Below are 22,362 nucleotides of genomic sequence, written 5' to 3' on the forward strand. Positions count from 1 at the left end.
TGCACCCACGGCCACTCGGACCACGTAGGCAACCTCAACCTCTTCCCCGAGGCCCTGCTGGTCGTGGGCACGGACGTCAGCCGGCCTGATGGATGTTACCTCCCCACGGATCTGCGCCGGGGGCTCCCCTACCCACTCCACGCGGGTCACCTGGAGGTGCTGCCCACCCCCGGCCACACGGGGAACGACGTCAGCCTGCTGGTCCGCGGCACTTCCCTGGGGGACGTCCTGGTGGCCGGAGACCTGTTTGAGCGTGAGGGAGACGAAGGAGAGTGGCAGCCGCTTAGCGAGGACCCGGCGCGGCAGGCAGGGAGCAGGGCCCGTGCCCTGGGCATGGCGGACCTCATCGTGCCAGGGCATGGGGGACCCTTCCAAGTCTTCAGGGAAGGAGGTGGGTCTCGAGGGGAGGGTCTGGGTGGACTCTACAGCCCCAGCCAAGAGCTGCAGAGCTGCTCTGCGTCCCCCAACAAAAATGGTGACCAAGAGGATGAAGGGTTTGGAAACTAAGCCTTGTGAGGAGCGGTTGAGGGAGCTGGAGATGTTTAGCCTGCGAAAGAGGAGAAGAGATATGAGAGGCAACTTCAAATATCTCAAGGGCTGCCCCATGGAAGAAGATGCCAGCGTCTTTTCTGTTGCTCCAGAGGGTAGGACTCGAACCGATGGCTTCAAGCTCCGAGAAAGGAGATTCCGACGCAGCCTCAAGAAGAATTTTCTGATGGTGAGAACAGTTTGACAGTGGAAACTCGGGGGGGGTGTGGAACATTCTCCTTCATTGGGGGGTGTTAAGCAGAGGTTAGATGGCCGTCTGCCATGGATGCTTTAGCTGAGATTCCTGCGTTAGGTTTCTAGATGACCCTGGGAGTCCCTTCCAATTCTACAATTCTATGAAATAAATAAATATTTTCAAGTACCTGAATTCCAATTAATTCTGGGCTTTTAACCCTTGTACTAAGGGACGTGGGTGGCGCTGTGGGTTAAACCACAGAGCCTAGGGCTTGCCGAACAGAAGGTCAGTGGTTTGAATCCCTGCGACGGGGTGAGCTCCCGTTGCTCAGTCCCTGCTCCTGCCAACCTAGCAGTTCGAAAGCACGCCAGTGAAAGTAGATAAATAGGTCCCGCTCCGGCGGGAAGGTAAACAGCGTTTCCATGCGCTTCTCTGGTTCGCCAGAAGCGGCTTAGTCATGCTGGCCACATGACCCGGAAGCTGTACGCCGGCTCCCTCGGCCAGTAAAGTGAGATGAGTGCCACAACCCCAGAGTCGGTCACGACTGGACCAAACGGTCATGGTCTCTTTACCTTTACCTAGCCCTTGTACTAATTGCGCCCAGAAACACCTTGACAGTGGCCACAGAAGACCCTCCTCCCTCTGTTTAGTGACCCTGATTTTTTTTTTTTACACTCCCCTGCCAGATGCGCCTTGGCTAGCTTGCTCGAGCCTCTTCTGGCTCTTCTTCCTTTGCTTCCTGTTTGCATCCCCTTAGTGGTCTGGAGGTGGTGGGCAGGACGCAGGATCCCTGTGTTGCAGGAGGTTGTACTAGATGTGGGAACGTTTATATAATTTAGCAGAGTTTAAACGGTCCCCTGTTTGAGTTTATGCAGCATCAAGCGGGTTGCTAACTCATTGGAGTCCTATCAATACCTTCCTGGTTGATAATCCCTTTTTGTCCCTCTTAAAGGAAACACACATGAATCTGAATCATATTAACATAAACTGCTTTATTATCAGATTCATTCAGGTTTTACAGAGTTGTTCCTGAAGGCAGGCTTAGGTGACATAACAGATAAACTATATACTAGATAGTTGTGACTCATGAGAAGCCTATATACTAGATAGTCTTGAGTATATAGTATATATAAACTATATACTAGATAGTCGTGAGTCATGAGAAGCTTACCAGTTAACGCTCCTTGCAGCAACCAACCAACTGACAAAACTGCCTGCCACACAGAGGCAGTTAGTCCTCTCAGAAAGTTGGACTTGACTGACAGCTGTATATCCCACACTAGATAGCCCTCAGGGGTTTTCCCAACTCAGCAATGATTCATGTGTTCGTTACTTCAAGGCTGGGCTACTGCAGTGCGCTCACTGTGGGGCTTCCCGTACTCTTGATCTGGAAGCTGCCGCTGGTGCAGGACGCTGCAGCACGATTGCTGACGGGACGGAGGCCTTGTCGGTGCACAACACCTGTGCCAGAAATCTGAACTGGCTCCCGGTTTGCTACTGGGCCAAGTTCAAGGCATTACTATTAGTACACAAAAAGCCCTTAACTTGCAAGACTGACGGCTCCGGTTGGAGGAGTTGGCACAATACCCCTTCCACATTTGTAAGAAGCGGGTCATTTACACTCTGGAACTCCCTGCCTGTTGATACGAATGATATCAAGCAGGAACCTGCTCTGTTCTTTCTCAAAAAACTTCCTTGTTTAGACAAGCCGTCCCAGATGCTTAGAAAGTGTTCAGTCTTTTAACTTTGGGTACGTTAAAGCCTTGAAAATGTTTCTTGGTCATTTTTTCCTTTTGTGAAACTGCTGTGAGAGGTCTTTCTCTTTTTTTACAGTAATGCAGGATGTAGATTTTAGGAGAGAAAGGCGGCTCTATCACTCTGTGACCTCAAAAGGGGGCAGCTTCTACTTCCTTTTAAGCAGTGGTCAGGTGGCCATCGCATCAGCTGCGACTCCTGCACTTGCAGGGGGTTGGACTGGATGACCCCTGGAGGTCCCTTCCACCTCTATGCCTCTCTGACTCATGCTTTGGAGGAGAGGGCTCTGCCCACGCCAGGAACTCCTTGCCCCCAGCGCCACTATCTGCTCACCCCACGTGCTGGACGGCATTCGAGGGGGCAAAGGTGGCATTTACGAGCCAATTGCGCTGAGAAAGTCCAAAGACTTTCCCCACTTCCTCCTCTTGAGTCTACTGGGTGCCACCCCCGCCACCCCCCGGGCGTATAAGGCTGCCTCTTGCCCCGCAGAGCCCCATTTCGGCGTTGTCATGTGCACGGGGGCCTGTTCCCGTGTGCTGGGGGCTGCCCTCTGGCCTTTCGCTCTCCTGTGCATTGTGTGCAACATCGTCCTTGCCTTCCCGGACTGGAAGACCCAGTATGTCCACCACTGGGGAGAGTACCTGACCCCCGAAATCCTCTACCTGGGCGGGATCATCGGAGGGGGCGTCATGGTAAGGTTCCACGGCAAGAGGGAGCCGCTCTTAGGAATCCTGTACGGTCTTTGCAACAGAAGGAATAATCTGGCAGAGGATATGGGGGGGGGGTGGCTGTGCAGAAACCCGGCTCTTTCTCTCCTACTCCCCCTTCTTCAACTCTCTCTGGGACACTAGCAGGATGAACGGCCCTTAAGGGAAGGACCCTGGGCAGTTTCGCCTCCTGGGGTGTTTGCATTTTGCTAGCAAGCTGCCTTGAGAGGTTTTGAGAATCGTGGCCTGAGGGACCCAAGGGTCATCCAGTCCAACCCCGGGCAAGGCAAGGGTCATCCAGTCCAACCCCAGTGCAGAATTGCCTTTAGTGGGTTTTGCGGCCACCTCATGACTGTGTGTGTGTGTGTGTGTGATAAGTAGAGTAAAGCTGAGAAACAGTTCTTAATCAGCTGCACGCCAACCCTGCAAAGCAGGCCACATGCCATACAGATTAAGAATTCCCCCTGCGGCAGGTGGGTGAGGACTACCGGAGAAGGCATGATCTGTCTCCTGCAGAAATGGGATCTGAATGCCAGGCTGGCTGCCCTGTTCATGCCCAGTGCCAACAGCTGGGCTGTGGGTTCAGAACGGGGGGGGGGGGAGAGAGAGAGAGAATGTTGTGGTTATGGGGAAGCAGGAAAACCAGGGGGGGTTGTATCTGTGTGTTTCGGGGGGGCATTTTGATCACGTTTCTTGAGCTGACGGGTCTTCTCCCCTCCCCAGGTGATGGTTCCAGCCGTCCACATCCAGGCCACCGGGCGCAAAGGCTGCTGTGGGAACCGCTGCGGGGTGAGATGTGGGGCAGAAACTTCTGCTTTTCCCCACCCCCTTGTTTGTTTGCACATGCCAGCGTGGAGCGGGGGCGGGCAAAGTGCCACAAACTCCCAGGCAAAACCTCATAAAACTGTAGAGTGGCAAGGAACGCACGGGTCATCCTCGTCCAGGCCCCCTGCAGTGCCGTGAAACGTCCCCTTTCTCCATTCTCACCTCGGCACCCTCCCCATTCTGCACTCCCATGCTGTTATTTCAAAGCCCCCTCCCCAAATAAATATATATATTGCTGCACTCCACCCCAGTCTCCGAGCGGCGTGAGATTCCAGGCGCTTCCGTCCGTGTTTCCTTTTGGGAATGAGGCACATCTGACGCTATGGCGGTCATTTCTTCTCTGCTCATTGCTATGGACTTAGCTACCCATCTCCAGGCACTGAGATCTCCTGCAAGGGATTCCCACATGGCGGGGTTGATGTTGCCAGTCTTCATGTCACGTTTGCAGACAGCTTTGTAGTGCAGAGTTGGTCTGCCAAGAGTCTTGGTACCAGAAACCAGCTCCCCGTAGAGCATATCCTTGCGAGATCCTGCCCTCTTCCATGGACATGGCCAAGCCAGCATCCGTGAGACAGGAGTGCGAACATGCTGGAAACACTTGCTAAATCTCAGGACTGGCAACTCCAAGCACGGGTTAAATCCTAGCACCTACTGGAACCAGGAATTTAGGGGGTGAAACTCATAACAATATTAGCCCTATACAGCCTAGGACCCTCGTACCTACAGGACCGCCTCTCCTGGTATGTCCCACAGAGGACCTTACGGTCTTCAGACAAAAACATCTTGGAGGTCCCGGGCCACAGAGAGGTTAGGCTGGCCTCAACCAGAGCCAGGGCCTTTTCAGTACTGGCCCCGATTGGTGGAAGGCTCTGTCCCAAGAGACTAGGGCCCTGCAGGACTTGACATCTTTCCGCAGGGCCTGCAAGACGGAGCTGTTCCACCAGGCCTTTGGCCAAGGCACAGCCTGACCCCCTCCTTTGGTAATCCTCACAGAACTCTAGCCCAATGGTTGCCATTAATTTGATTTTGAATTGATTTTAAATGAATTGATTTTAGAATGTATTTCAATTGATTGATTGTGCTTTTATGTGAACTGTGTTGCTTTTATTGTTGTTGGCTGCTCTGAGCCCGACTTCAGCTGGGGAGGGCGGGATATAAATAGAATTATTATTATTAAATAGCAGGGGGAACTGGTGCTCCACCCAGAACCAGGTCCCACCTTCAGGGCTCTTGTTTCCCTGGGCTGGCCACTAACCCCCGCCCCACATTTCCTCCCCAGATGTGCCTTTCGATCATCTTCGCAGCTGTGGGGGCCTTGGGAGGCGTTTACGCCGTCGCCACCTCCTCTCTGGGCCTTGTTCACGGGCCCATGTGTCAGTACCCCCTGGCCAACGGGACGCTGGAGTGGGGCCGCCCCTTTGAGAGCAGCCTGGAGGACTTCAGGTGAGCGAGGGGTCTGGAGGGTGTTGTGGGGAGCGGCTTCAGCTACCTCCAGTTTCGGCACATGGGAGACCCTTCAGAGCAGGCACAGCGGTGTTTCTGATTTATTTTAAAGGAGACATTACTCGCGCCGGGCGTCTCAAGTGGCAGGGAGTTCCAGGGGCTGAGCAAACCAGGCTCCCTTTGAAGGAAAGAGCTCTGGAGGCACAAAGCCATTTTTTGTTGGTATTTGATTTATGTACAGCGTCGTTGGAGGCAAAGAGAGGCTGCCCCTTCAAGATCAGCTTTGCTGACTTAAAGCTCTTTTTGTCTCTTCCTAACCCAGGGACGCGGGTGGCACTGTGGTTTAAACCCCAGAGCCTAGGGCTTGCTGATCAGAAGGTTGGCGGTTCGAATCCCCGCGACGGGGTGAGCTCCCATTGCTCAGTCCCTGCTCCTGCCAACCTAGCAGTTCAAAAGCACGTCAAAGTGCAAGTAGATAAATAGGTACCGCTCCGGCGGGAAGGAAAACGGTGTTTCCGTGCGCTGCTCTGGTTCTCCAGAAGCGGCTTCGTCCTGCTGGCCACATGACCCAGAAGCTGTATGCCGGCTCCCTTGGCCAGTAAAGCGAGATGAGCGCCACAACCCCAGAGTCGGCCACGACTGGACCTACCGCTCAGGGGTCCCTTTACCTTTAACCCAGGGTGGGGCCCTGCCGTGGCCCTCCTTGTTTTCTCCCATCCTAAGTCTGGGTCCCACCTAGTCCAGCATCCCCGTTTGTTCTCGCAGGTGATCCGCAATCAGGATTCGAACACAAGACCAACTCTTCCCCTCCTGCGGTTTCCAGAAGCTTAACCCCCTAGGGGCTAGCAGCCCTCCATAGCCCTCTCCTCCTCCCCGAATCTTTCTCGCCATCCAGTTTGGGGGCCCTCACAGCCTCTCATTCAGGGGCGAAGGAAAGGGGTGCAGGGCTTGCGCGAGGGAGACAGTTGTGAGCGTGACGGGGCCTCCCATCTCTTCTCCGCCCCGTTCTCTTCCAGCGAGAAAAACTACCTCTTTGACACGAGCTTGTGGGACGTCTGCCGGGACCCCCCCGGCGTCACCCGCTTCAACGTCATCCTCTTCTCCATCATCCTGGCCTCCGGCCTGGTGGAGTTCTGCCTCTGCGCCCTGCAGATCCTCAACGGGCTCTTTGGCTGCGTCTGCGGAACCTGCAACGAGGAAGATGGGAAGATGGTGGGTTCGCTGCAGGCCCCCCCCCCAAGGCAGCCGCCTCCCTAGCCCAACCTGGGGGGGGGGGAGCCCAGTCGCAAGCAGCCCTGCGGAGGAAGCCCCGCTGAGCTCCTGGAACCACAGGACGGTCGAGCTGGAGGGGAACCCAAAGGTCCTCTAGACCAACCCCCCGTTATGGAGGGGGGGTTAGTTATCGGTCTGTACTTGTTCTTCTTTCTGGTATTTTGTGCTTGTGTCTTTATGTCGTCAGCCGCAACCCTGAGATCTACAGGTGAAGGGTGGTATGCAAAGCTAGTTAATTAATATCCAGCTAATAATAAAACAATTACCGTACTTTTCCGTGTGTAAGACCAGGGTTTTTTTAATTTTAAAATAGTGTTCAAAATTGTGGGTCATCTTATCCTTGGATACAATCTCCCCCCGTTTTCTCTATTTGGAGTCCCCCAAAATAGGGGGCGTCTTATACAGTGGTGCCCCGCAAGACGAATGCCTCACAATACAAAAAACTCGCTAGACGAAAGTTTTTTCCGTTCGCGATTTGCCTCGCAAGACGAGTTTCCCCTATGGGCTTGCTTCGCAAGACAAAAACGTCTCGCGACTTTTTTTCTTTGACTAAAAACAAAGACATGTTTTGTTTATAAAGTTAATTTATTTTCCCTTAAATTTTTGAACTGCTCTTTACAGTATGTGTGACTTTAAAGAGCAGTTAATAAACTGTTGTTGTACCAAATTTGGCTTTGTTTGGACTTTTTTTGACCATAGGAACGCATTAATTGATTTTCAATGCATTCCTATGGGATTTCATGCTTCGCAAGACGAAAAATTCGCTAGACGACAAAAATTGCGGAACGAATTAATTTCGTCGTGCGGGGCACCACTGTACACAGAAAAATACGGTTTTATTATTTAGTTATTCATTTACTCAGTGGGATTGCGGCTCCCTGTGAGCAGAGGCCTCGCAGGAAGATAGGCGGGGGGAGACGCAGGAGAACCTCCTGCAGCCCCCTTTCTCTGGAGGAGGAGGCAGCCATGGGGCATGTTTGGGGCAGACCCCCTCTTTTCTGGGGGCTTCCTGGGTGCCCTCCTTGCTTCCAACTCCTCCTGCTGCTGCTGCCCTAACCAACGTGTCCCAGTGACGAGATGGAGAGCTTAAAGTGAGGGCGGGGCAGAGTTCGCGATTCCTGCCTTTCAGCGGGTTCGGCTAGATGACCTTTGGTGTCCCCGCCAACTCCACACGATCCGTAGCTGTGCCTTGGCCCCCATTGGCCAGCTAGAGAGGGGTGTCCCTGTGGTCCTTCAAAGGGGCGGTGCCGCTGAGCTGGACTGGGCCCAGTTTGCAAAGCCAGCATTGGCAAGGGCAGCCTGCGGCCTGCCCCGCTCCCCACAGAAAGCCCCTTCCTCCGCCCCACATTCACGCTCTGCCTTGTTTTTGTCTTTCCAGGAAACCTACCACTGATCCCACGCTGGCTTCCTGACCTCCCCCTCTACCGTCCCGTGATTTATTTTTAGCTGAGATTCCTGGCATTGCAGCGGGTTGGGCTGGATGACCTCCGGGGGTCCCAACATGACGATTCTGTGATTCTTTCACTGCAATCCGGTGCTTCTGTGTCGAAGCGAGAGGAGCACCTTTGCCCTCCGTCTCTCACTCTCTCTCTGCCTTCCGAATCAGAGCAGCCACAATAAACCATTTTTTTCCGCCTCCGAGTCCTCTTGCGTCACCGGCCTCTTTCCCTCTGCTCTGAGATAGAGCCCAAGCAAAGGTTGATGATAAGAGGGGCTGGGCTGGGCCAGCGTGGGCAGGAAGAGGTCATGGGGTCTCTCCGTCACCAGGGTCCCCCGCCCCACCCAATGCCCACCCCACGGAGAGGCAGGAAGTGGGGAGAGTCAGCTGGTCCTTGCGGGTGGCAGATGAAGGGTGAGGTTTCCCCACAAAATCGGGGTCTCTTGGCTGCGAGGTCCTTTGTGCACAGTTTCCCCAGACGCAGGTAAAAGAGAGAGAGGGGCAGACCCTCTTCCCTCGGCCCTGGGGGAAACCCTGACCCTGCAGTGTGGGCTTGGGGAGCTTTGGCAGATGAGCTGGGCACACTTTGGGGTCTCCTGGAGGGTCTAGGGTGGCTAGGCAGGGCGGTGGGTGGCCCCCTATCTCATACCCTCTATAGGGTGGGCCCCCGTTTTTTGAGCACCCAGCGCACTCACCCCGACCCCAGAAAAGCCCCCCAGTCTATAATGAATTTAAGAAAATATTAAAATATACCTTCCCCAAAAAGCTGGATGCTCTTTTACTCGGCTCGATGGGAAAGGAGATTAAGATAAAAGATGATTTACGCCCCAGCTGCCGCAAGGACTTTGTTGGCCCAAAATTGGAAATCGAAAGAAGTTTGGAGCGGCAGGCGAAAATGACTGAATACGCAGAGTTAGCCAAACCGACCGGAAGAATTCGGGATCAGGACGATCAGAGATTCCAAGGAAATTGGAGTAAATTTACTGTTTGCTTAAAGGGTAGTTGTACCAGCAGGACTGAAGGAACTCCTGCAATGTAGAGGATAGGAAATGAAAAGATAAAATAGGCGAATGGATGGCATATGGGATACCAGCTGAAGGGAGGGATGTCATGGGTGTGCGTTGACAAATTGTAAGAAAAGAATATGTAAAGAAAATAATAAAAATTAATTACGGGGGTGGAAGGGCCCCAGAGCCCCATCTCCCAGCTCAACCCCCCCCCCACTCCCCCCAGAATTCCTGCCCCCATCCTCCCCCTGGTTGCTCCTTCCTCCAGTTTGCACTAGGGCAGGAAAAGAGACAGGGTTTCCTGAATCCCACCGCAGAGCTTGGATGCTGAGTTCAGGGTGCCAGCAGGGCCCAGGGAGGGGGTCCTGGGTGGGGGGGGCATAACGGCAGGCTTCGGCCACAACCGAGGAAGGGATAATTACAGCGGGAGTTCCTCTGAGCATGCCAAGAGTATCCTTCCGTTGAAGTCTGTCCTCTCCCCCATGCTTTTTAACATCTACATGCGGCCGCTGGGAGAGATTATCAGGGGTTTTTGGCTGGGTGTTCATCAGTATGCAGATGATACCCAGCTCTACCTCTCTTTCAAATCAGAACCAGTGAAGGTCCTGTGTGAGTGTCTGGAGGCGGTTGGAGGATGGATAGTGGCTGACAGATTGAGGTTGAATCCTGACAAAACAGAAGGACTGTTTTTGGGGGACAGGGGGCAGGCAGGTGTGGGGGACTCCCTGGTCCTGAATGGGGCAACTGTGCCCCTGAAGGACCAGGTGTGCAGCCTAGGAGTCGTTTTGGACTCACAGCTGTCCATGGAGGCACAGGTCAAATCTGTGTCCAGGGCAGCTGTCTACCAGCTCCATCTGGTACGCAAAATGAGACCCTACCTGCCTGCAGACTGTCTGGCCAGAGTGGTGCATGCTCTGGTTATCTCTCGCTTGGACTACTGCAATGCGCTCTACGTGGGGCTACCTTGGAAGGTGACTCGGAAACTACAACTAATCCAGAATGCGGCAGCCAGACAGGTCCTGAAAGACCTACATTGGCTCCCAGTACGTTTCCGAGCACAATTCAAAGTGTTGGTGCTGACCTTGAAAGCCCTAAACGGCCTCAAAGGCCCAGTATACCTGAAGGAACATCTCCACCCCCATCGTTCTGCCCGGGCACTGAGGTCCAGCTCCGAGGGCCTTCTGGCGGTTCCCTCCCTGCGAGAAGTGAGGTTACAGGGAACCAGGCAGAGGGCCTTCTCGGTGGTGGCGCCTGCCTTGTGGAACGCCCTCCCACCAGATGTCAAGGAAATAAACAACTACCTGACATTCAGAAGACACCTGAAGGCAGCCCTGTTTAGGGAAGTTTTTAATGTTTAATAGGTTATTGTCTTTTAGTGTTCAGCTCACCTGCCCTCCCTTCCCTTGACTGCAGGCGGGATGTCGGGGCCTGATCCTGCAAGGGCAAAAGCACAATTATCTCTTTCCCAGGTGCAGGTGAGGCCAGGCCACACCTGGTCCCAGCAGCCCCTAAGAGAGAAGCAAAGGCTACTTAAAGCTTGGAGGGGGGGGAGAGAGAGATGCTCCTGCTCTTTCCACCTGCCCGGTTTTTATTTCCTAGGCTCACAGCTTCTGTTGACACCATGCCCGAGGAGACCCCGCTGCTGGAGGGCAGCCGTTCGGCCCTCTTGGAGGCCACAGAGGAGTCCACGCTCCACTCCGTCCTGATGGGTGAGTCGCTGCCTCTTCCCTTCCCAAATTTGCCAATTGTCAAGTTGGAAGGGCTCCCCCAGCGGTCATCCAGCCCACCCCCTGTGATGCGTCTGTGAGCAGTGACCATCATGCGAGGTTCAAGAAGGACACTGACCAACTGGAACGTGTCCAGAGGAGGGCAACCAAAATGGTCAAAGGCCTGGAAACGATGCCTTATGAGGAACGGCTAAGGGAGCTGGGCATGTTTAGCCTGGAGAAGAGGAGGTTAAGGGGTGATATGATAGCCATGTTCAAATATATCAAAGGATGTCACATAGAGGAGGGAGAAAGGTTGTTTTCTGCTGCTCCAGAGAAGCGGACACGGAGCAATGGATCCAAACTACAAGAAAGAAGATTCCACCTAAACATTAGGAAGAACTTCCTGACAGTAAGAGCTGTTTGACAGTGGAATTTGCTGCCAAGGAGTGTGGTGGAGTCTCCTGCTTTGGAGGTCTTTAAGCAGAGGCTTGACAACCATATGTCAGGAGTGCTCTGATGGTGTTTCCTGCTTGGCAGGGGGTTGGACTCGATGGCCCTTGGGGTCTCTTCCAACTCTAGGATTCTATGATTCTTCTCCCTGGACCCTGCTCCCTGCTGTGAACGGAGAAATCTGAGGGCTCCCTTGGACAAAAAAACAAGGGCCCCAGCCAGGAATCCCAGAGCAAAACAGGAGCCACTCGGCTTGGTCTTGATTGAAGACTGTCAGACAGGACTCCCCCCTGCCACCAGGTGGAACAAGATGGAAGCCCCATACGGTTGTAAACAAAAATCTGCCCTTTTCCCCTTATGGGGTATCCAAGAGCCCATATAGAGTCCTTACGTAGGTTCCCTATTGGTAGTAGAAGATAACAGAGGCCAACCAGAGAATATTGAGAAGCAAAGCAGCTCGTAAGCCTGATCTTTATTGATCTGTTGCAACAGGGTCCTCACTCCCCACACGAAGGAGGGAGGAGGAACCCAGAACAATGTCCTGCAAGGCCTTATAAAGACTTTTGAAATTGCCACCCTGTAGATCAAGACCACCCCCAGAAACATCATACATACATCACAGAAAGGATGGTCTACAGCAGAAATCTGAGTGCCTTGTTTACCTCCTGTCTGCCAGGTTACCTGTTAATGGTCACTTGATTGGATACCCTGGGGAGCCTGGCCAGTCTTTTGTAATGATAAATACTTAGTTCCTGAGCCAGGTCACAGCCTCACCCTATTCATAAACAGACATACCCTTAAGACAGGATTTGTGATGAAAGAGACAATGGGGAGGTTTCCCACTTTGACCTTGCAGAGAAAACATTTGCTCGGTTTGGGAATCAAAATGGTTCCAGGTCGGTCTTCCTGTGCTGATCTATGTACGTGCTTGGTTGGTACACTTATGAACATTTAACATATACCCAAGACCTCAAAATTCCTATCACAACTCCCACCTGCCACCAGGTGCAACAAGATGGAAGCCCCCAACAAAAGAGAACCCAAACTTTGATTAGCTGCTAAAGAGATCGTTTACCTGGTGATCGTTTACCAATCCGTCATTAAATCTCTTATTTCAGATTTTTTTCTTCCTTTCAGTTCTGGTGAAGATCCTGTTCGCTGCCCCAACCATTGCCGGGATTGTTATAGGTGAGTCCGGAAAAATAATGTGCAATGCTCTCCTTGCGCAGAGACTTGATCTCTGTCTGCCTGTCTGTCTCTGCACCTGTGGATTAATAATAATAAATAATAATAAATTTTATTTATACCCCGCCCTCCCCAGCCAAAACCAGGCTCAGGGCGGCTAACACCAAATATAAAAACAATTGATTGAAGCACAGCTTAATAAACAAGATTAAAATACAACATTAAAATGCATTAACCCGGATTAACCTGCTAATGCATTGCTACTGACTAGACCAGTGATTCCCCAGTTTTTTTTGAGTCCTTGCCTCCCCTTAGTTCTAGAAACTCACCCCAACATCCCCAAACCATGCGCACAAAAGCATTATTGAGCTGCTTGCACGCCCCACTAAAAGAAGGCGGCATTAACCCGATCCGATTCCGCTAGAGAGCATTGCAGGGCGAGCGGATTTGCAGCACAAAGCGTTTCTACCTAAGTGCTCACAATCTTGGGGTCCTGAGTTTGAGTCCTGCCTTGGGCAAAAGATTCCTGCATTGCAGACGCGGGTTGGGCTAGATGACCCCTGGGTTCCCTTCCAGTTCTGCAGTTCCACGATTTGGCCTCTCTCTCCCTGGAGAAGCCAGACTTGGAGATTTCCTTGTTTGGGGAACAGGCTGCTTTTAAAGAAAGGACTGGAGCTGTGCTGTTTTTATTGTCATCTATTATGTTTTAAACAGCTTTTGTGCACGGGTATAGATATATTTCTACCAGTGTTTAATGGTGGTTTTTTTTCTACAGTTTGTATTGTTTTTCCGCAACGTGCAAAAACCTTCATCGGGAAATCAATAGCTATCTTGCAATCTGTGACAGCTCAGAATTGCAAGTACGGATGCAACCAAAGGAAACGGCCTTGAAAGCGATAAGAGCAGAAAAACCTTGAGCTCAAAGCGAGGGAAGTGTTTTGCACCCAGCTCCAGCTCAGCTCAGGGAAGCTCTGGGCAGCAGCCAGTGTTGCTAAGAGGCTCAGCCAGACTAGGGAGGGAACACCAGGGGTCATCTAGTCCAACCCCCTGCAATAAAGGAATCCCAACTTTAAAACTCCCTGATCGGTGGCTGTTCAGCTAGTTGGTTGGGGTTTTGCATGTGGCCTGCATAGCTCTCCCCCAACTCTGATTATTTGGCAAACATCCTGGAGCCGGGTGCGAGTCTTCCTGCTGCTGCTGCTGCTGCCATAATAGGATTATGTTTGCTTTATTTATGCTCAAGACGGGATACGAGGTTCTCTACCCTCCTCTTTTAATCCCCACAACCACCCTGCGAGGCAGACCGCCACCCCAATGTCACACCTAGCAATGTCACACCTATTTTTCTCTTTGGCATCTGATGGCTGAGCAGAGGGATTCGAACCCTGGTCTCTTCTAGGTCCTAGTCAGCCGCTCCAACCACTAAGCCATGCTGCCTCTTGGGGCTGCCATTTGGGACGGGGCGCCGCCTCCTGGCTCCCCACCCTGGCAATGGGCTGCATTCGAAGGGCGGTCGGCAGCTGTGATACCTTGGACTAGGGGGTCTCTCCCAACTCTGAGCACTGGGAAGCAGCAGTGGCAGTGGGGTCCACATCTGCGGCTAGTAATAATAATAATAATAATAATAATAATAATAATAATAATTAATATTTTATTTATACTCTGCCCTTCCTCGTTCAAAAACCGGGCTCAGGGCAGCTAACAACAAATTTAAAACACTTAATTATAAAAGCAGCATAAAATACAGTATAAAAACATGAATAACCATAAAATATTCAATAATCAGTTTAGGGGAAATAAGCATTAGATAATCCCCAGGGCTAGCTGGCTGAATTGGTCCTACTTGGGCCAGCGAGGAGACCAGGGGAGAATTCACTGTGGGATCCCAGAGCGGGTGATCTTCATAAAAGTGGAGGGGGAGGGAAGGGAAAAAGAAGATCAGGCTGAATTCAAATTAAAGGCCAGGCGGAATAGCTCTGTCTCACAGGCCCTGCAGAAGGAGGTTCAATCCTGCAGGGCCCTGGTCTCCTGGGACAGAGCATTCCACCAGGTCGGAGCCACCACTGAGAAGGCCCTGGCCCTGGGGGAGGATAATCTGACTTCCTTAGGGACCTCTAAACTATGATTATTCATGGACCTCAAGGTCCTCGGCAGGGCAGACCAGGAGAGGTGGCCCCGTAGGGGGAGAGTCTGGGGTCCCCGGGTGCTGAGCCTCTCCCTCTGTGCCTCCACCTGCAGGAGCAGTCTACCTGGGCCAGTGCCCCCAGCAGCCTCTCATCCCCATCTACCTGATCGTCCTGAGTGCGGGTGTCCTCCTCCTCCTGCTGCTCAGCTGCCTGCCCTGCGGAGATGGCACAGACCGACCCAACCCCTGGGCACAGCGCTTCCGGGCCGCCTGCTGCCTCTTCCTCTGCATCTGGTTCCTGGCAGGTGAGTCGCCCCCCACCTGTCTCTTCCCCACATATCTGGTGGGAACTGCTGCCCTGCAGAAGGGGGTATTTATGAGGTGGAAGTCGGCGGATGGGTGGGTGGACTGCCCTTTCCCCAAAAAGCAGAGGTCACTAAGCAGAGGTCTGCCGGAATGCCTAGGCTGCGATTCCCGCATCCTGGAGGGTTATAGAATCATAGAATGATAGAGTTGGAAGAGACCCCAAGGGCCATCGAGTCCAACCCCCTGCCAAGCAGGAAACACCATCAGAGCACTCCTGACATATGGTTGTCAAGCCTCTGCTTAAAGACCTCCAAAGTAGGAGACTCCACCACACTCCTTGGCAGCAAATTCCACTGTCCAACAGCTCTTACTGTCAGGAAGTTCTTCCGAATGTTTAGGTGGAATCTTCTTTCTTGTAGTTTGGATCCATTGCTCCGTGTCCGCTTCTCTGGAGCAGCAGAAAACAACCTTTCTCCCTCCTCTATGTGACATCCTTTTATATCTTGGAACATGGCTATCATATCACCCCTTAACCTCCTCTTCTCCAGGCTAAACATGCCCAGCTCCCTTAGCCGTTCCTCATAAGGCATCGTTTCCAGGCCTTTGACCATTTTGGTTGCCCTCCTCTGGACACGTTCCAGTTTGTCAGTGTCCCTCTTGAATTGTGGTGCCCAGAACTGGACACAGTACTCCAGGTGAGGTCTGACCAGAGCAGAATACAGTGGCACGATTACTTCCCTTGATCTAGATGCTATACTCCTATTGATGCAGCCCAGAATTGCATTGGCTTTTTTAGCTGCCGTTGGGATGGATGGCCTTTGGGTGCCCCTTCTGACTCCATGAACCATTCAGAACAGGGGTCCTCAGAAAGGGGGTTCAGAAGAGGGTTCAATGGAACTCCCGCAAATGAATTGTGGGTTTGCCTCAGATGGGCAGGCAGGAGATGCAGGTCAGCAACGGGCCCCTCCCCATCCCTTGTTCACCCCCCAACGAAATCTCCAGGGGGGGAGGGGGCAAGGCAGGGAAAGACCCTTATTTTCCCGCTGTAATAAACGAAAATCTGCCCTCACAAGAGCCCTTGTAGAGTCCTTTGCAGCTTCTCCATCGGGAGGAGAAAATAACGGAGGCCAAGCAGGGAATATTGAGAAGCAAAGCGGCTAGTAAGCCTGATCTTTATTAACTGTTGCAACAGGGTGATCCCCTCACACGCAGGAGGAGGAGGAGGACCCAGAACCCAGATGTGCCCACCCTCATATAGACATTTTAAATTGCCCGCCCTGGAGTCCAAGACCACCCCCAGAAACATCACACCTACATCACAGAAAAGGTGGTCTACAACAGAAATCTGGGTGCGTTGTTTATGTCTGGCAGGTTACCTGTTAATGCGCACTTGATTGGATACCCTGGGGAGCCTGGCCAGTCTTTTGTAATGACAAATACTTTGTTCCTGAGCCAGGTCACAGGCTCACACCCTATTCATACACTGACATACCCTTAAAAACAGGATTTGTGAAGGAAAAGACAATGGGGAGGCTTTTCCATTTTCCTTCGACCTTGCAGAGAAATCATTTGGTCCGTTTGGGAGTCAAAATGGCTTCAGGTCGGTCTTCCTCTGCTGATCTATGTACGTGCTTGGTTGGTACACTTATGAACATTGAACATATATCTAAGACCTCAAAATTTCTATTACACCGTTCTCCCTACAGGCAACGTGTGGGTCTACACCATCTACCCCCCCAACTACGACCCGGCCGGCCGCCCCGCCTTCTGCCAGCGCACCGTCTTCCTCTTCGCCTTCGCCGTCACCACCGCCGTCTACGTGGTCCTGGCCGTGGCGCTGCTCTTCGCCCTCTGCGTCCTCCTGGGCCTCTTCATCTACGACGCCGTCCGGCCGCGCGGGGGGTGTGGCACTTGGCAGCGCCTTTGACAGCCCTTGGGGTGGGGGGGTCTTTCTTTGAGGGTGTACATTTTTTGCTATTAAAGCTGCCGTTGCATAATTTACCCCTTCTCTTGCCCTCTGGGGGAGGGAGGGGGCCAAGGCAGCTCAGCAATGCCCTCCACTCCAGGAACTACCCAGGCAGGCAGCCATGGCACAGGTGTGTTTTTCAGAGGGGGGGGGGTTTACAGGCTGCTTCGCGCCAGACCCCAACTAGAATCTGGTGTGGGTGCCACGGTTTAAGGAGATTGACAAGCTGGAATGGGAGGGTGACTGAGATTATCAAGGGTCTGGAAGCCAAGCCTGATGAGGAACGGTTGAAGGAGTTGGGGATATTTAGCCTGGACAAGAGGAGACTGAGAGGAGATCAGAGAGCCATCTTCAAATATCTCAAGGGCTGTCCCATGGAAGAGAGAACATGTTGCTTCCCAAAAGCAAGGAAGGATTGGACTCCGATTAATAAAATACACATGAGGCTTGACCAGCAAGACTCTGGGAGGAAGCGCATATCGCCACCCCCTCGTCCAGGCTGTTTTATTAACAAAAGAACCCTTTACAGTGTTCGTAAGAAACAATCAGATTTCCTCTGAGCATTGTTAACGGGAAAATCCGAGGGCTCCCTTGGACAAAAGCAAAGACACCAACCAGGATAACTTGGAGCAAAACAGCAGCCTGTAGGCTTGGCCTTGATTGATCTGTTGCAACAGGGTGTTCCCCTCACTTGCAAGAGAGAGGAAGGACCCAGAAAGATGGTGTGCAAGACCTTATAAAAGCTTTTGAAATTGCCACCCTGTAGATCAAGACCACCCCCCAGAAACATCATACATACATCACAGAAAGGAGGGGTTGAGGGAGGAGTTGTGGTGGTAACCTGAGGGTCCTGTCACCTGGCTGGTTCCCCCTTTCCCCCTCCCCATGAGTCACTTCCAGGAGACAACGGGGAGTTTGCAGTTTCCTGCCCCCAGAGGGAAGAGCTGATCATTGTCCTTTGTTCCAGTCCGTGCTGAATCTGTTAAGTTGCGGGCGAACATATCAGACAACACAGCGATTCTTCCAAAGCAGCTCTTTATTTGTAAGCTGGAACAGAATTGAACTGAAGGCCTCAGTCAGCCTGCTTATATAGAGCTCCAGTACCACGTTACTGTAACAACTTTCTAAAACTATCCAATCACTGAACGTCACTTTCGTTCCTTCATTTGCATACAAACTATCCAATCACTGAACGTCACTTTTCGATCCTTCATTTGCATAACTATCTACAATATCCCCCTGCTGGCCCAGGGTGAAACTACACTACATAACACCCCTCCCCACCGAGATAAGGCGTTAGTTACAATCGTAATGGTTTCCTTATATACAGCACTACGCGTAATGGTTCAATTAGGCACAAAAGCATATCGGTTACATTTCCCATACTTAGACCAACAGTGGTACATGTCCAACAAAAATAGTCCTTTAAATAAATTGGGCACTTGGAAACTCTGCCAGACCGCTGGGGACTGGTAGCCAAGTCCGGGGGGCCACCCAATTCTTGCTGAGGCTGTGGTGCGACCCTAGGTGGCGTTGAAACCAAGTCCCCTGGATCCGCTGCTGAGGGTGGAACCTCCGAAAGTGGAATTGGCAGAATGTCAGGCACGGCAGTGGTCTGAGTCTGTGAGAAGTCCGGCAGACCCTCTGAAGTGGCTTGGTTCGGCTCCACGCCCGCAGTCTACGAGAGAGGTGTAGGTGGAGCCTCACCATCTGTAAGTGTCTCTTCTGGAGCCACAAGTGCAGTTGGGGGCACCACGATAGTGTCCAAGTCCCCAACCCTGCGCCTAAGCTGGTCTATGTGCCGGCGCCACAAGCGTCCGTCTTCGAGTGCCACCTGGTACGAGCGAGGTCCAGTGACTCCCACTACTGTGGCTGGCACCCAAGGAATGTCCCCCACAAAGTTCCGGGCAAAGACCTGGTTTCCTGGAACAAATGACCGTGGCGCGTTGGCACAGCCTGGGGGTTCAGCCACGGCAAAGTCTGGATGCAGCCAGTCGAGCGGTGACCTGAGGTGGTGGCCCATAAGCAGTTCAGCAGGGCTCCTCCCTGTGGCCGCATGAGGGGGGATGTGTTGCACAAACAAGTATTTGGTGACCCGCTCGTGCCAGTCTCCCCGGTCCAGGCATGCCAGTGCCTCTTCTGCTAAGTGCACCATTCTCTCCACTTGCCTGTTGCTGGATGGATGAAAGGGTGCTGTTAGGGCATGGCGGATGCCCAGTCCGAAAAGATACCGCTCAAAAGTGCCTGACGTGAACTGCGGTCCGTTGTCGGAGAAAAGGACATCAGGACACCCATGCGTCGCAAAGAGGCCTCGCAGCACCCGGATGACGGCCTCGGTAGTGGTGGAGGGCATCAAAGCCACCTCCAGCCATTTGGAATAGGCATCCACCACTACCATAAAGGTCCGGCCGTGAAAGGGGCCAGCCACATCGATGTGCACCCTCGACCAGGGTGTCTTGAGCGTCTCCCAGGTGTGTCCCTTAGCTGCCGGTGGCGCAGGCCTCGATTCTTGGCACGCTTGACAGGCGGACACCCAGGCAGTGATGGCATCGTCCATTGATACGGAACGGAAAGGGGGGGCTCCTTTCCCCCCTTCTTTCTAGGAACATCCGAGGTGATGACCTCGAGGGTGCCCACCGCACGCTCACCCTCAGCCCCCTCACCGTTGCATAAGCACCACACTTCTCCCAGACCCCAGTAGAACTCTCCTTTCCCCTTCTTTCTACGAGCGGAATAAGCTCATGTATATATCCCTATCTCTTGCTATGCCTATTCGCGCTTGTCAGGGGTTCAGAAGCAGAGACGCAGAGAAGGGTGGAAACAGAGAGCGAGGGGGAGGAAGCCGAAGGGAGAATGAGTGATGATGACGACCCGAGATCTCCAAGCCTAAGCAGTGAGTCAGAGGACTCCCAAAAGGGAGCCCCAGTGAGCAGAGCAAGGGGGGGATCCGGGGGGACACCCCAGGAGGAAGGGAACAGAGGAGATTCAGAGAGCAGCAGCTGGAAGTCGGGACCCACGCTCATAACTGAGGGCGGCAGCAGCTGGAAGTCGGGACCCACGCTCAAGACTGAGAGCAGCAGGGAGGAAGGTAGCCAGGCATCGGGTTCCGGAGGCTGTCAGCAGGAGGGAGGGCACGAGTCAGGGGTGGTCACGCCCTCCTCAGAGAGCGAGGCAACGGTTAAGAGGAAAGTAGAGAGTTGGGCGCGCGCGCCAAGTTCAAATGCAGCGGAAGCTGGAGCAGTAAGCAGCCCGGAGAGTGAGCCAGGTCCTAAAGCCCGCCGCAAGGAGGCAGAAGGATCAGGGGGGTCAGCGTCAGAGGAGAGTAGAAGGGAGGAGGCCCAGGGGGGCAGAAGGACCCAGAGACGTAGGGAGAGGCGAAGGAGGTGGAGCAAGGCTAGGGTATTAAGCTGGTGTGCAAGAGGCGGGGACTCAGACGGGTCTTCGCCGACCTAGAGCAGAAGGTGTAGAGCTGCACGCTGCAGTTCGGAAATGAAACCTGTAACTCAATAAAGACTCTTTTAAAGTGGACGCTGTGTGGCGTGGTCCTATGTGAGCTGGGACCTGGTAGCAGCTCTGACAGTAAGACCCGTCTCATCAAAGCTTCAGAAACCTGAAACCTCGCAGCGGGAGCAGAAGCCGCTAGGGGAGGAAGAGGGGTGTCTGTAAGCGAGCTCACAAAGGTTAGCAAGATGACGGAAGAACAGAGGATCTCCGCGCTGCAAGAGGCAGTGACCCAGTTGTCCTCAGAGGTATTGGCTTCCAAGAAACGGGAGGAGGAGACTACAGCCGCCTACAGAGACCTACACGCCAGGTTTGAAATGCTTGTTAAGCAAGGGCAACCGGGACCCAGACCGGAGGGCGTGGGATTGGCACGGAGAGCAGGAGGGCTTGTGGCTCACTTCGATGGGACTTTGCAACAGTACCCTAATTTTAGAGCAGACGTAATGTGCGCACTGCAACTGCTGGCAAAAGACTTTAGAGATGAGGAAGAGAAGGTGGGGTTCATATTGTCCCATTTGCATGGGGATGCCAAAGCCTGGCTGCGCAATTTGTGGAGGGATAAAGATCCGGCGCTTCAGAATGCAGATGCCTTTATCAAAGCGATGGATGCGTGTTTTTTGTCTACTATTGATGTGGATCTTGCCAGACGGGAGATTCATGGACTAAAACAAGGGAGGGCGAGCGTCCGGCAGTATCACGCCCGATTTTTTGCGCTGGTCAGTGCTTTAGAATGGGATCGGGATTCGCCTCCTGTCAGAGACCTCTTCTGGGAGGGTCTAAGTTCAGCGGTTAAGGATGAAATTGCAAGGGGGGAGAGGCCCCGAAGCACGCAGGAGGTGGTCCAAAGGGCGCTGACTGTGGGGGTGAGGCTGGAAGAACGTCCATGGTGCAGAGATGAAGGACGTGGAGGGCGCGAAGCAGCGAGAAGTTTCTCTTTCGTTCCGAGGGAAGCAGCGCGTGCGCAATCCACACCTCCGCCAGGAGGGGGAGGGGAACCGATGGAGGTTGGAGGTGCAAGGGCTCAGTCAGCAGCCAGAGCCCTAGCACCGGCAGCAGGGAAAGCGAAGCCTCCTAGAGGGAACAGGAAGTGTTACATCTGCGAGGATCCAGGCCATTTGGCGAAGGAGTGTCCCCGGAGGCTCCACAAGCACACTGCAGCCTCAGCAATGGTGACTGCAGCAACGCAGCAAGGAGAACCACAGCAGGGAAACGACGATGTCTGGCTGGAGACGGAGGCACTGGGGCCCAGCCAGACGCATCTGTGAAGCAGTCCCCAGCAATCTTGCAACCCACGGATCCCCTCCCACCCAAACCAGTAGTGCAGCTCACAGCATCTCTCCAGCTACCCGACGGCGTCACTATCGAAGTGCCGCTTTCTGTGGATTCTGGAAGCAACGCAGACTTTATAGCGCAGAGCTTTGTAGAGCAGCACGCTATACAGCTATTGCCTGCCACTCTGCCCCTGCAAGTCGTCACAGTGGATGGCAGAGAGTTGCTAGGGGGGCAGGTGGTGAAGCAGACGCCACCGATGGTGATGCGCCTTGGCAACCACAGGGAAGTCATCAGTTTTAATGTCACCCAACTGTCGGACACGCCCATTGTGTTGGGCATGAGTTGGCTGGACAGGCACAGTCCGACACTGGCTTGGTACCAGAGACAACTGATCTTCGGCTCCTCTTATTGCGCAGAACACTGCATCCTGCCCCGACGGGAGGGAGAGGAGGAGGAATCACAACTGCAGTTGGGAACGTTGCAAGCGGTCCCCCACAAATACGCGAGCTTTTTGGAGGTCTTCTGCGAGAAGGAGGCGGACAAGCTACCCCCTCACCGGCCATATGACTGCAAGATTGACCTCCTACCGGGGGCGACGCTGCCGAAGGGGCGGCTATACTCCATGTCTGAAGATGAAATGCAGGAACTCAAACAGTTCATCGAGCATAATCTGGAGC

General features: G+C 53.3%; 2 protein-coding genes across 3 annotated transcripts; both read left to right on the top strand.

Annotated features, from left to right (window-relative positions):
* Positions 1-6,726, top strand: LOC309518025 (transmembrane 4 L6 family member 5-like). 2 transcript variants are annotated; one of them, XM_082197796.1, is made up of 4 exons: positions 1-718; positions 3,910-3,975; positions 5,291-5,454; positions 6,471-6,726. In XM_082197796.1, the coding sequence occupies exons 1-4, from the start codon at positions 89-91 to the stop codon at positions 6,709-6,711; spliced, it is 1,101 nt and encodes a 366-aa protein (XP_082053922.1). In that variant the 5' UTR covers positions 1-88; the 3' UTR covers positions 6,712-6,726. The 2 variants fall into 2 exon arrangements, with proteins under 2 accessions (XP_082053922.1, XP_082053923.1); XM_082197797.1 differs by lacking the exon at positions 1-718 and adding an exon at positions 2,688-3,171.
* An 888-nt stretch (positions 6,727-7,614) lies between these two features.
* Positions 7,615-16,873, top strand: LOC309517548 (transmembrane protein 272-like; the record flags this gene model as incomplete). The annotated part of the gene is made up of 5 exons (XM_082196769.1): positions 7,615-8,648; positions 10,771-10,880; positions 12,468-12,518; positions 14,754-14,945; positions 16,653-16,873. Exons 1-5 carry the CDS (start codon positions 8,428-8,430, stop codon positions 16,871-16,873), a joined length of 795 nt encoding a protein of 264 aa, XP_082052895.1. The 5' UTR covers positions 7,615-8,427.
* Between the last annotated feature and the right edge of the window lie 5,489 nt (positions 16,874-22,362).

Source organism: Podarcis vaucheri (genome assembly GCF_965113315.1).
Source record: "Podarcis vaucheri genome assembly, chromosome: 13".
In the NCBI taxonomy this organism is placed as follows: domain Eukaryota; kingdom Metazoa; phylum Chordata; class Lepidosauria; order Squamata; family Lacertidae; genus Podarcis; species Podarcis vaucheri.

Coding starts and splice junctions, on each gene's coding strand:
- LOC309518025 (XM_082197796.1), top strand. CDS start 89: ATGGATGTTACCTCCCCACGGATCTGCGCCGGGGGCTCCCCTACCCAC. Junction 719..3,909: donor TCAAGAAGAATTTTCTGATG/GTGAGAACAGTT, acceptor TCCCCTCCCCAG/GTGATGGTTCCAGCCGTCCA. Junction 3,976..5,290: donor GCTGTGGGAACCGCTGCGGG/GTGAGATGTGGG, acceptor TTTCCTCCCCAG/ATGTGCCTTTCGATCATCTT.